Raw genomic sequence first — 14,334 nt, forward strand, 5'->3', positions numbered from 1 at the left:
CAGAAATGACAACATATTTCCTTGATCCGATGACAGCAAGGGGATTCTCGGAGGTCCGAGTGTGTGGTCCCTATCTACCAGGGAAGTCGACCGAGCACATAAACCAGAGCCAAGACATCTGTCATACTACCCAGCACTTAACATTCATGGGCAAAAACAAAGACTCGCACTCTCCCACCATCTCATACACCAGATGGGTATAACAGTGGAGTGGTGTGGCAGGTCTTGTATAAATATTCGGTGTCTTCTGAGGTGTTACGACAAGATTCAGGGCATGGAGCTTTCCATTTCCCTGAGCTGCATTATATAAAGGAAACATGACATTCGCAACCAGGTGCAGAGCAAGACCTAACCTGGTACAACAAGTATGAAGGGAGGGATTATGTGCTCAAAGTCTCGATATTAATTAAAGGTGAAGTTTTCATTTCTGCACCACTGGCATCGCCAAACACAACTCGGGAAATCAACCCACAAATGGCTTGCTTACAAAATGTATTCATATACAAGTATTCATATCCGAAAAATTGCACCCTTCACCCTTAACATGCATTGACGCTTCCGTTCCAAATGAGTTGCTCTGCAGAGACTGTTTGTTTAGCTCCAGTGCAATGTGAGAACTGGGCCAGCTGATGGTATTGTTTGTCTCCCTGTGGTCACACTGTTGGGCATGACAGTTCCTTTCTCAGGGAGAGCAATATATAACAGTATCATTATGTGCAGACTGGGAGGGTGCAGTTGGTAAAAGGCGCTCTCCCACAATGAAAAACAGAAAAAAAAGGAAAGATGATGAGTGAGAAAGTCAGAGAGAGGGAAATATGCAGTCTGGCACTAAACACAAATGTGTGCGTTCCGCAGCAGCATTCAGAAACTAAATTTAAAGCTTTCGCTATATGAAACATCAACAAAGAAAAAGACCTGGGGCTTTTTGAGTGCTTAAAAGAAACATCTGATATGTATTAGCACTGACATTAATTCATCTGGCCCGTGGATGAATAGACAGGGCCAGTCCAGCATGTGTGCGGCCCAGAAACTGGGAAGAGACATTCGGTTGGATAGAGACTTGCATTATTATCCAACCCTCAAGCTGGGACATCACCTGGGAAGGGATTTTAAAAACAGTGACCGAGGCGGTCAGCAAAATATGATGCTTATAGGTTTATATGAAAGATGGAAGTTATTGTGTGGTTTTATTGTGCGGTATGTAAGGAAGCCCATATTAGACAGATGAAGAGAATATTAAAAATGAGAAGCCGTGTTGTATAACTACATAACGATTACATTAAAACAGCTCAATCAATGCTACTGTACAGGGCTTAAAACTATAGTATGCATTCCTGATGAGACAGCCCCCTCTCGTGTTCAGAATATGTAGTACATTCAAATAAAAGTAACAGCCATAAACACCTGCTTTTTCAGGGTTGTTCTCCAATCTGAAAATACAGCAAGTTCTAACATGTAAAGATCTTGACAGCCAACACAACCATCACATTGTTTTATCTGTATGAGAATTGAGTGCAGAGTCATTGCATTGTCTTGTCCAGAACTATGGGGTTGGGGTATGAATACGCTTTGGTAATATTATAAATGCTTACATTCATCCCAATAAAGCTTTTTGACTCCATAGACCTAGCTCTAGTTTTTCTTAAATCAGCCTTAAATGTAGTCATTTAGCCTATTTGTAATGTAGCCTATTCACTTTAAGTTACATTATATTACAACATTATGTAATATTGGTGTAAATATGGCACATTTGAGCAGCATTAAACAGTCTTTGTATTAAACAATGTCATGCATCCTTAATTTTTTGCATTTGGATTTTATGATTCCTGCATAGATAGTGAGAGCTGATGTTGGGGAATATAGCCAAAGTCATGCTAAATTGTTACTGATGCAGTCAAAAACTCTCCATCTGCTTTGCAATAAGCTTAAGCTTAGCTTTAAATTCTACTGTATTTATATTCTTTTCAGCTGTGATAAGACTAGGCTAACATTACATCTCTTAAAGCAGAGCGCTCTGGTTATCATTTCAGTAATGTTTTACACGCAGCTTCACACAGGGCACGATCAGGGCAAGTTCTACAATCCTGCTATATGTGTGCAGTATCTGCTGGCTTGTTGGGGGCAAATATATTTTTGATAAATGCTTTTAAAATATATAAAACTATTTGTCTTATTTGGATGAATCTGTCTGTCCTTTATTAGATTTAGCAATTGTTTAAAATTGTATTTGTACTGGGCAATTATAGGTAAAATAGCAAAACTTGAGAGAATTGGGTGGGGCCGAATTTGAGTGGCTCCTACCCTAACAGATGTAATCTCACTCCAAACTTTTGATAAACCTTGAGAGCCCTGATATCATATCATATCCGATCAACTGCACGTGAATATAATATCTAGAATTCAACATTCCTTTAATCATAAACAAAAACTGTCAGCGTAATAGATAACACAACAATTAAACAATAAACGAATATCTAACACAAATGAATAACGTTACCATGTAAATGAAGGATTATGTGTGGTAATGTTAGGTCGTGTGTTAAATAGGTTTACGTAAAGTTAAGTTACCTTGATTACAAACTTGGAGGAGTGCATTCTGATGAAATATTTCCAACAAATCTTTTTATAAAAAAATCAATATATAATAATAATTCATTCATTAATATCAACTTAAAAACGAGACAATGAAAAAAATGCTTTTAAAAGAAGCTGTAATTCCCCGCCAACGATTTCGAAACTTCCCATGTAACGTAAGGACCCCAGCGCCAGGAGTTGCTATAGAGATAGCCGGAAGTAGGAGGATACCAATTTTTCCTGAAAGTAATTTTGTTTAAAATACAAAATTAGATGTAATATTTGTTGAAACAAAATTATTGTTAAGAACTTACTCTTTATTACTAGATTTATAAAATCTTATTATGGTTTCTTGGGTTTGAAAGACGTTTATAACCGGCATGTTTCGGACACCACACGAGAGCATGTGGATATGTGTGTATGGCTCCCCCAAACTACTTGGTATTTGCTGTAGTTTTTTTTTTTTTAGCGTATTTATATATTTTATATAAGTTCATGTAAACAGTTCGGTTAACGGGTATGTATGATTTTGCCGTTAAACGTTTCATACTCTCTTCGTGTTTTTAACTGTTCTACTAATAAAATAGAGTAACGTTACTGTTCGTTTCGGCTTAACGTTACCGCAGGAACAGATGCTATTTAGCTTGATCATGTATCATGTAACTGTCATGTATCAGTAATATTCGTGAAATCTTTTGTAAATAAAACCGCAGGATGTCTCGTATTTGTAAGAAGAAACCGGCTGTGTGCACAGACGAGCCGCTTTCCAACAGTAGCATCTGTCAAAAGATTGCTCTGTTGAGAGACATACTCCGTACCAGCTACGGACCTACTGGCAGATTAAAACAAATTCACAACAACGTTGGCGGGCATGTGTTGACCACTTCAACTTCCACAGTGTTGCTCAAACGATTAGATTTATCAGAGCCAATTCTCAAATTAATCTCAACTTCTATTCAACATCACACCACGCGTTACAGTGACTGTGGGCTGTTTATGGGGATTTTTACTCTCCAACTCATTGAAAGTACTCAGAAACTTGGTCTCAGGACTGTTGCCGCATCCAAGGTATACAAGCACCTTTTGGAAGAATGCAACATGTATGTTAAAGGCGACAGCTGCATTTGTAAGGTCCGAGTGGACTTTACCAGCTGTAATTCACTGGTTGCACTGGCTACCAGTATGCTTACCAGCAAACCTGCCTGCATGTTGAATAGCAGAGAGAAGCAACATATCAGTTCACTGATCACACAGGCCTTCCTGTATTCTATCCCATGCAACTCTCCCGGTGTGACCTGTTTTGGCCGTACGGTCACCATTGCTATTGAAAGCCAATCGGTGAGCGATTCTGCTGTTTTTCCGGGACTGTTGGTGGATGTTCCTGAGATGCTTCAGTCTGCAGACCTTAAGAGACTGGGACCTGGTCCATTTAAAGTGGTGCTTTTTAGCACATCTTTGGCAGGTGATATCTCAGAAGTTGGTGATGTGGCATTGGAGGTCCATGAGGGTGTGGACCCAGACTTTGAGGTCCTTCAGCAGCTCCTGAGGCTTGGAGAAAACATTGTTAAGAATAAAGCGACCTTATTTGCATGTCAGAAAGTAGTACATCCAGTTCTGCAGCAATATTTGAGGGAGTATGGAGTGATTGTTATAGAGAGACTTGGACTTGGTCTGATGGACCCATTTGTGCAGATAACAGGTAAATTATTTATTTATTTTGGTATGTTTTTATTTGCAATCTTGCTTTTAATGGTCTTTGATTGTTTAGTGGTTATGGTATATAACAATGCTGCAATGTGAATGGTATTAAATAAAAGAAATAAAAGCAATGTTAATATGTTTTTGCCCGTTACATATTAAATTATAGGGACACCTAAAAGTAAGGATAAAGGTCTTATAAAGATCTTATTTTTAGCAGCCCAATACAGCAACAGTACCTCGAACTGTGAGATTAGAATGGGGATGTCATTACTTTTGCAATTCCGTTTGGTGACGCTAGTGGTGCATAAATGACTTCAGTTTCAATTCTTGTTTAACATTTCAGGTGCTCAGGCTGTTGCCTCTCTGTGCTCTCCAGTCCCTCCTGAAGCTTACGGGCTGATTAAAGGCTTCAGTTTCCAATCATGTGGATCCAGAGAGCTGCTCCAGCTCCTTCCTTGTAAAGATTTTCCATTTAGCACCATGGTTCTCTGCCATAGAAATGAAACTATGCTGGAAGAACTCAAGGTTGGTTAATTTATGTTATTGTAGTAAATATATGAGAATCTAAATCTTATATGTCAAATCAAATGTCTAAATCACAATTTTTATGGTATTCAATATGTACCTTAATATTTCTCATTGTTATGCCTTATCTGATAGATTTTATTAAATAGTTCCTTGCCACAGTCACCTTTGATTTGCTCACTGATGGATCTCTGTAGAGATCTGTTTAGACAAACAGCCACAGAAAATGTTTATTCCACCATTCGAAATTTTCATTTAATCAGCATTTCAAGATATATTGTGGCCATTCTGGGCCTGTGTCTGTTGAATTTCAACAAATCAAACATCAGGAGTGACAAAGTCATCCAACAGCAGCGTGAAAGACTGACAGAATGACAAGACAAATGAAAACTGTGATACAAATGCAGGTTATCGCATAAAAAAAATGTTTTGAACTTTTCCTAAATACATGTAGAAATATTACTGTTGTATTGCTTGAAAGTGAATATGAACTTGTTTTCTTTGCAGTATTTGAGGTCTGAAAAAAAAGAGCATCTTATCTGTTATTTTGGCCTTTATTTTCTATAAATAGAAACAACATTTTTGCTTAAAATTGGGAGAAATATTGTTAGTAGTTCACAGAATTAAACAAAAATGATCATATTACCTAAACACATTCCTATAAATAGTAAATTCAGGAAAACTGAAAATAATTTTAAAATGGTTTTCTGCGGCTGTATATTTTCTTAATGTTACTTTGTCTACTTTCTAGTAGAGCAACTGCATTCAATTATTTTTACAGCTTGGTTCTAATAAGTGAATCTTACCAACCGGAACACCATTTCTGCTCATAATGTTCAAATCAAAAGACTCATTAAAACATCTGTTTTGACACTCTTGCGAGTCGAGAGACAAGAAAAGATCACAAAACTTGTCTCATGACACGGTCGTTTAGAAACTTAATGGCTTTTGTTATTTAGGGTTATTTTGGGTGTTATGATGCATTCCCCCCATTCAACGACTTATTTCTTTTAGTTTTATGTGTTTTTTCCAGAGTTGTGCTTTTGAATGCAAGCCTAGATTTATTGGACTTTCTTGTTCATTAAAATTGATTGCATTTACTCCCTCTTTTACTCCTCTTATATCATGAACATTTGTTTTATTTGTTGGACAGATGACATGCCAAAGAGCAGAACATGTTTTGCGACTGACTCTGAGGGAGCCCTACGCCCTGCTCGGAGGAGGCTGTACAGAGACACTTCTGGCCACCCACATTACACACATGGTATTCTATTCTAATACGCATAAGCAGGGTTTCACTCGACATCATCATTCTATGAATGGTCATGTATTTCTTATCTCTTCAGAAACATTTAATGTCAGACTTATTGCACCAGACAAATCTACTCAACCCCATAAATGCCATTGGTCTACTGACTACTTCATAAATACTGCATGCAGCAGCAATTTATTATTCTTTTTTTAATTTCCCAGAGTCAGTCCACGGCTTCCAAAACAGCCACAAGTCTTGGTGTCTCTCACTCTGAGTTTCTTATGGCGGTGGAGGTATTCTGCAGTTCTCTGCGAGCTGTGACTCTTTCTTTAGAACATGACGGACAGGACTGTCTCATTGACTTGACATATGCTCACCGCTGGGTCTCAGATATGGACTCACACACCAGTGTTAGACGGGCCTGTGGCTGTGGCCTGGTGGAGGACAGATCCAACCTGGAGAAGACCCCTTTAAATACAGCGTACCACACATTCTGTCCTGTTTCCCTGGAAAACACTGACAATCAGCCCAAAATATTAGATTCATTCTCTGCCAAGCTCAGTGCTTTGAATGTCGCTGTCGAGATCGCTAGTCTTGTTCTAGATGTAAAATACATAATCAGGGATGTAAATTAAATTTGGATGAGAATATTTTACAGCTGAATTGAGGGTGGCATGAAATGGCCTTAATATTTATATTTATACAAATATAATTTTATATATTTATATAATAAAGCCTTATATGAAGAAGTGAGCTTGTAATACACAGGTTGAAAGCCACCGAAACAATAACAAGGAACAAAATCGAAATGCATACTTTTATTTTCACAAGTATAGTCATAGGGGTAATTGTTTTTTATAAAGTTGGCTTGTAATATTTATGGTTAATTCATTCTCTTAATTTACCAGTCTTTGGCAGATGTGACTTGAAGTTAATTGAGACCAAGTCATTTCCCTCGTGCCCTTCAGCACCACAACAAGTGCACTGTAGAAATAAATGTTCTGCTTTGTGTGATAATATGACTTCATCAGACTGCATAGCGAATTTCCTAAGAGAGAAATGTGTCCAAGTGTTATGTTGATGTACTGTAATTCTTAGGCATCAACACTGGTGTAGTCTTTGATTTCAGAGCCTAAATGCGAAATAATGAAGTATCAGTGTTGTGAAGTTTAAGCCCTCAGCTTTAATGAGGGTACGAAAAGCACTTTGTTAGTTACTGTTACTTTTGTATTTGTTATTTAAATCAGCATTTCCAACACATTTTACTTCTCTGATGTGAAATTTCTGTGGGAAAGAGAAAAAGACTAAAAGAAACTATTCACAGAAACTATTTGGATTTAGAACAGTTGTGTGAATGCACATACAATGTATAGATTAAATGCACTGTAAATTGTTGATTTTAAACACTCATTGCAGCATTAATGTATTGCATCCTAATAGTTTTTGTACGTTGTTTTTTGCAATGCATTCACGTGGTTTAGATACTTACTTAGTAATTGCGATTTAATTAACTTATATGTGGTTTTATACCTTGAAAGTGCGTCTTTGTTTCCATATTGGTCATTCCTCTTTATTGGGAATTAGTCAACAGCTCTCTGGAATCATTTATTCTGATTGGTCAGTTGCGGCATTCAGCACGGTAGCAATCACGTATTGATCATCACCGTTTGCATGCCATAACGCTGGCGTGATCTCTCTGGTTTTATACACAAACGTGTAATACCGTGCACGATTATAACCCGTTTCTTGTAAGTAAAAAGTTAAGATTAGTAACTGAACTTTTATAGGTGTATAAAACTCTTATGATAAAACTCAAAATTTCTTGTTTACGTGGGAAAATGAAAACACGTCACGCTGAAAGAACAAGAGACGGTAAGACACATTTCCATATGCAAATTGGACTACGTTACACATTAAAATCTTGTTGCAAGGCCGTAATTTAAAATTAAGATTATATTTTATTATTTGCATTTATTAAGTATGTAGTCACGTAAATGGTTACGCAAAATTAACCCCTCTGGGTGGATCTCCCCAAATGTCATATTCGACTGGCCGCACTGCATGTGATGCCAAAAGAAAAGAATTAAGTTTATTTTCAGTTCAGACATTTCACTCCTCTTTTCTCATTTTAATGACGATCAAGTTAAAGCACATTATTGTCATTGCTATGAGCTCCAGCAAATTATATGAAGTGATCATTTGCCTTTGGCAAACAAAGATAATTGGATGCATAGTGGAAATGTGTAAAAATATTTTTGAAGATTAGCAATTACTAAAACAGACCATTCTTAATTCTCAATCATTATGCCATACATTTGTCCTCCTTTTAACAAAGGGAATTTGTACAAACATTTATACTCCTATGTAGTACAGTTTTGCTGTAAATCAAGAGAAAAGTACTGGAAAATGTCATTTTATGTAAGCCTTTAACATAGTATATGGAAAAAGGTCAAAACCGTTATCGACAATCATAAATATGACAATCAAGTGATAAATACTATTATTTTCCTACGTGTGTCAATAATTTACACAATATATAATATGCTATAATTCAGATAATAAAAACAAACCAAAATTGCTGGTGGAACTGAAAGATTTAATGCTGTCCATCTGTCAGAACACTGTAAAACTTCATTCAGCTGTCAAGGTTGTTCAGAAGATGAATGGTACGAGAGATCTTCTTGATCTTGGGAAATCTTTGAACTTCTCGATATAGAATCTGGAAATGATTATAGAAAGCAAATGCATTCCTTATTTTAGTGTGTGTTGCAGCACTGTGCTGTCTAAACTCGTTCACTTGAATCGATGAAGTACCTGTTCCAAACATAGCACAGATGTGCATAACCATAATTTTTGAATCAATTAACTTTTCATACGGTTTAGTGATAAGGGATTTAGTGATAGGGTTTTTTTACCTGTGATGGTGATAGGCTCTAGGGCCTATGAAGCATATGGTGAAAAAAGCGAAAGCAAATGTGGGTAAAGACCAGCTAGCAAGAGCGTAGCCCAGCCATTCTACAATTTCCCCGAAATAATTCGCTCCTGACACGTACTGGAACAAGCCACCTGCAGTTACAGCAAACACATAAATCAGTCCAGCGTTTAATGAAGCTATTTGCAGTTTGCTCACACAGACTGAGATCAAGTAAATTATAAGAGTGTTATTCAAGCTAAAACGATACCTTTTGGGATTTTGTAGGAAACTTCTCCAGGTTTTCTTAAATTGCGAAGAATGTGGTCACTGTGAATATTGATCCCCATTCCTATGAAAAATATAATCAAACCTAGAAAACAGTTAATGTCATTGTATTATAGCTTTGCTCCATTATTATTGTTTTTATATAATAAATATAAAAAATAATGATAGTATTCAGCACACCAAATAATCACCTAAAAATGTTGCATGTAATATAATGCATGATTTGATATACATACATTTATTTCTATAACCTAAATAACGTCAATGACAATGTATCACAAAATAAATGTTAGTGTTTTCAGAGAACTTTATTAAACTGGTTGTTGACATTAAATATGTTGAAATTATCTCAACGTATTAAATCTGTTAATTATATTTTCAACCACAAGTGTGTATTATTAATAACCCTTGTTGTGCATAAGACAACAGGGCACATTAAAAATGAAATTAACGGCATTATTAAAATATCCTTGCAGCAGTCTTTTGCAAAAACTCAGATAGTCCACAACCATAGAATAACTTGTATAAATACAAGTCCTTGTTTTTTGTCCCTTCAGCATTCTTTCTCCTGCTCAAGTCCCTGTAAGTTATTTATAAAACTTGGCAGCATGATGCTGTGGTTATTGTAACTGTAGCTTTTGCATGGCAAATATGCTATTTGGATAAATGCATCTGCTAAGCGCCCAAATGTAAAAGACATGCTCAGATTCTGCATGGTGCGCCGCACTGTATAAAACTTATTTGTTCAGTGATCAAGATTTACCAGCTATGAAATGACCATCAGAAAACCAGAGGTCTTGATATGTAGCACAGTGCAACAGATAGTGCGCCTGCAGGAAGCCATTGATAGAACAAAACACCATTCCTGACAGCATAATGATGAACGGATATGGCCGTCCTTTCATCAGCAGAGAGTAGATGCAGCTCCTGCAAACCAGAAAAATCGTACACTTACATGACCATCTTGTGTGTGCCCTGTGTGTAACGCCCAAACTTGCTTTGTACGTGCAAATGTCAATACTGAGTTAATTGAGAATTGCGTTATGCTTCTTCGTATTTGTTCCTGATGACATTAATTGTCATTGTATGCTATTATTATTCACCTGAATCAAATATATTAGATTCCCCACCAATACAATTTGAATCGCAGGTTCATTTTAATTTTACAATTAATAATTATGCGTCTGCTCTTTTGTTATTCAACCTGTTCACAAACCTGCCATGTTTTATCAATATCAAATCTTCCCTAAATGCGTTTATCTCTTATTTACCAGCTTCCGACATTGTCATGTGTAATTACGCAGATCACATCTCCCTCAGCAAATCTCTGCTGTTCTGTTCTCAGCAGCCTTGACGTCAAAATAGCATAAATGTCCTCAGAAACAGGAGTCTAGAACATTCCTCCGGGTGCTTTATCTTTTGTGTTTGGATTAAGAGATTTTATCCCTCATTTGTTCTGAGTGCGCTTGATAACACATCCAGGATTCGTGAAATGACATACCTTGGGTTCGGTGCATACCAGCTAAGCGAAGGGTAGCGGAAAGACCGCAAGAATGCACTTTTTGCCCATACATAAATGTAGGCAGTTCCACGTCTACACAAAGCCACCGTGGCCTTTTAGTATAAATTTTATACAAACAGTCACTCGCCAGTATTTTGCATATTAGCCACCAATGATTTCCCATCATGCGCACATCTTACCTTTGGAAGTAGTGCAAGCAGAACATCCAGAGCATCAGGTGTCCTTTAAAGCCCTGATTCCCATCTGCCATCAGCAACAAAAGCAGAGGCACCAGCAGAGCAGGTAGCTCCTGGAGGAACCAAGCGAGTCTCGCGGGCACCATCACGGAGCTGGTAGAAGCATCCACGTAGCGGCCGTAGGCAGCGTGAGACTTCACGAGACAAACAAAGTGCATAACCCCACCCAGGATCATCCCCAAACTCAGGCCCTGCACCAGAAGCTCTTGACACTGCATGGAGGTCAGATATCCGTCCAGTTCCAGACCAGGTTTGAGCCTATTGTTGGATCTCCCCTTTCAACCCCTCACCAAAGCTCTGCATGCACAGCGAATCAGAGCAGCTCCTCCCCCAAAACTCAAAGCTCAGTCCTAACCATGCTACAGCATGCACCCTGCTGAAAAGTGACAATGTTTTTCTGAAAGAGATTTCCCTTTTGACACATTTCGAGAGATTTGACTTCAAGAAAATGGGTTTCAGTAATGCACTGGTGGGAGAAATGCGTCAGCATCACTTTTAACTAAATGGTCTAAAAAGACAAACATGTTTTATGGTATTTCGGTGAGACTTGGCGAATGTGTTCTGTGAGAATGTCCATGTTGTTTACCTGCTGCGGAATGAATCGAGAATAAAAGGCAAATTCTTTTGATTGTTAAAATAAGAGACTCCATACGAGTGCCACCACATTTCCATTATGCAGATGCGCATGTTTTTGGGACATTGTGGCATACAAATGTACACTTTCCGATCTCATCTTGAGCAAACTGTATTTCCCTTAACGGTTTGGCGTGATCTTTTAATCAAGTTCAGACAATTTCTGCGGTGAAAAAATATTTTCAATCATGCAACCCTGAGATTATTAGCGCATGATCAATTCTATTAACTTACAGAAAAACATGTCAACCTCTGAAGTTCACAACAGGTCCTTTCCTGTAATTACTGGAGCACCCACTGAGAACGGGCCTGCGCTAGAATGGTTTGAATGTAGGAAACTGTGTCAAACAGCAGGACGTACGCCTGAGATTTTCCCCTCACATCGTTTATACATGTTAGCAATAACCTTTGAGTGTTTATGTCACTAATATAAAGCAGTCAACTCAACAAACGTCACTTAAAACAACAGGAAGCGCAACAAATCCAAATCCTTCAAATTATGTTTTAGGTGCTAAACATTTGTTTTTTTACAGCGTGACTAATGATGTTAAAATCACCTTGTAACATATTTAAGAAATGAACAGTAAACGTGACGCAATTTACCTTGATGGGACTTAAAGTCAGTCTGTCCTGCTCCATAAAACTACAAAAGAAAAACGCTTTCATACATTTACATTGTATTGTATTGTTGTACGACTTTAGACAGCATGATGTATAAGCTGGAGACCAATATTAAAGTCATTTTCGGAGAAGAAACTTGTGGACACCACAGCTGACACCTGCGTCCAAACTTGCTGTAACAGCATCCACCTCACCCAAATGTGTTCAATGCAACCTGAAGTGGCTCTGGAGATTTTGAAATGTCAACATTTCTAAACTGAGAACAGATTGATGAAGTGCTATTTGTTCAGCTGGACCAATCGGTGGGAATCACCATCTCCTGTTCGCCGCAGAAAAAAGCCCTAGAAACGTGTGAAAGATGTAATACAGAATGAACCCAAATCCAAATTAGTAAAGGATTCCAAGAAAAACCTTGGGAGATACTGAAATAATACTGAATTCAAATACTGAGGCCAAACCAGTGCAACAAAGGACTGCACAACAAAGTGCAATTAAAATAGTACAGCATCCTCAGTGGGAAATATTTTTAATGTATAGGCCTACTGATCTAAATGTGTATATATATATACAGTATATATGTATATATATATTTTTTTTTAGGAATTATTAGAGAGCAATTATGCTTGAATTTTGGTTGTTTTGATTTGTTTATTTAACTAGCACTGCCCTGTACCCTGGGACAAAAGCATATATATGTGTACACATATACTCACACACAGGTTTTAAGTATTTGTCTCCATATGCAAATGCATTTTGATTACACTGAATAAGTTATACTAAAAATTCACAATCGTGATGCATCTCAGCTCCTGTTTAAATCTGCCAATACAAACAGTCTGTATCTTTGAGCTACAACATTTGTGCAGACATACGTCACAAATTAATATCTTTTGTGAACAGTCAGCGTGAGTCCAGGTTGCACATCTTTCATAACAAATCCTCCCCCGAACTTATGGAAAACAACCGCAATGCAGGCGTTTTTACCCCTCTGTTTCGGGTTTAACCCCAACCTTGGATTGCAAACCAATTCCTGTGAAACCAGTTTTATTTCAGAGCCAGCCATCTCGTTTCATGTAATTAAAGACTTTTAACCTTTAATGTTAATTTGAGCACAATATCTATTTGCACATTTTATTATTTAGTCTTTCCTGTATGGCATGTAAAGCCACTTTTAGAACTTCCTTGAATGATAAGCTAAACTATGGGAAACTCGAATTTGTTTGCTTTCCAGTATTTGATGATTAAAGCAGTAAACATCTTTAAAAATAAATAAACAGAGAATAAACAAAGACAAAAGCTCTTCTGCCACAAGAATTTAGCAAGCATAATGAAAGGTAAACTGGTCTGTTCTACAGATGCGCTACCATGTATGCGCTCCTCCGATTTAAAATGCATGCACTTTAATGTGAAGACTAAATCTGGCGGTGCATAACCGTTCTGTTTTCAATATTAAGGTGTGAAAGCAATTTGACAAAATGACTTGCCATTATGTGCCTATTTAATTCTTGTAAAGCGTGATAGTTCAAATGTTTTGGAAATAATGGTAGTCAGTTGGTAACAGGTAAAGACTATAGAACGTGGTCACCAGTTAACTGGGCCTGTATTCATGAAAAATCGTAGCGCAAAGAGTTGCTCCTAGTGACAAAATTCTAAGAAAATTCTTAGAAATGTGGGCGTTTCCCCTTAGAATTACAGAAAAGATCCTAGTAAAGAAGAAAGTAATTCATAAAGTATCTTAACCCTTAAAGGAGCTCTTAAGGTCCCAAATTTTAGGAGTAGCGAGGAGGACTTTTAAGAGACTTAAGAGTTTCTTTAGCAGCAGAGAAAATGGAAGAAACACGAAAAGTGAGAAGAAATGTGTTGCAATGCATGACAATTTCCATATTACTTTTAAGGTTTATCAGATTTTTTTTGTGTGTGTGTGTTCTCGCACACGCGCGCACACACACACATGCACTATATATACAGTATATATATATATATATATATATACAGGTGCTGGTCATATAATTAGAATATCATCAAAAAGTTGATTTATTTCACTAATTCCATTCAAAAAGTGAAACTTGTA

The 14,334-nt window shown here is 37.3% G+C and overlaps 3 protein-coding genes across 3 annotated transcripts in view; 1 reads left to right on the forward strand and 2 right to left on the reverse strand.

The window, feature by feature from the left end:
• Window positions 1-2,735, reverse strand: part of slx4ip (SLX4 interacting protein) — a 36,403-nt gene extending 33,668 nt beyond the window's left edge. The window contains exon 1 of the mRNA XM_057342656.1: window positions 2,569-2,735. Within this exon, the coding sequence (XP_057198639.1) occupies window positions 2,569-2,595 (27 nt within the window). The 5' untranslated portion in view covers window positions 2,596-2,735. The remainder of the gene's footprint in view (window positions 1-2,568) is intronic.
• Window positions 2,736-2,985: 250 nt separating this feature from the next.
• Window positions 2,986-7,937, forward strand: mkks (MKKS centrosomal shuttling protein). Its single transcript, XM_057342256.1, has 4 exons — window positions 2,986-4,273; window positions 4,619-4,800; window positions 5,954-6,064; window positions 6,274-7,937. Exons 1-4 carry the CDS (start codon window positions 3,289-3,291, stop codon window positions 6,685-6,687), a joined length of 1,692 nt encoding a protein of 563 aa, XP_057198239.1. The 5' UTR covers window positions 2,986-3,288; the 3' UTR covers window positions 6,688-7,937.
• A 140-nt stretch (window positions 7,938-8,077) lies between these two features.
• srd5a2b (steroid-5-alpha-reductase, alpha polypeptide 2b) lies at window positions 8,078-11,303 on the reverse strand. Its single transcript, XM_057342549.1, has 5 exons — window positions 10,953-11,303; window positions 10,015-10,178; window positions 9,235-9,336; window positions 8,968-9,118; window positions 8,078-8,771 (listed from the first exon to the last, which is right to left on the reverse strand). Exons 1-5 carry the CDS (start codon window positions 11,225-11,227, stop codon window positions 8,705-8,707), a joined length of 759 nt encoding a protein of 252 aa, XP_057198532.1. The 5' UTR covers window positions 11,228-11,303; the 3' UTR covers window positions 8,078-8,704.
• Between the last annotated feature and the right edge of the window lie 3,031 nt (window positions 11,304-14,334).

This window comes from Triplophysa rosa, linkage group LG9 (assembly GCF_024868665.1).
Source record: "Triplophysa rosa linkage group LG9, Trosa_1v2, whole genome shotgun sequence".
Lineage (NCBI taxonomy): Eukaryota > Metazoa > Chordata > Actinopteri > Cypriniformes > Nemacheilidae > Triplophysa > Triplophysa rosa.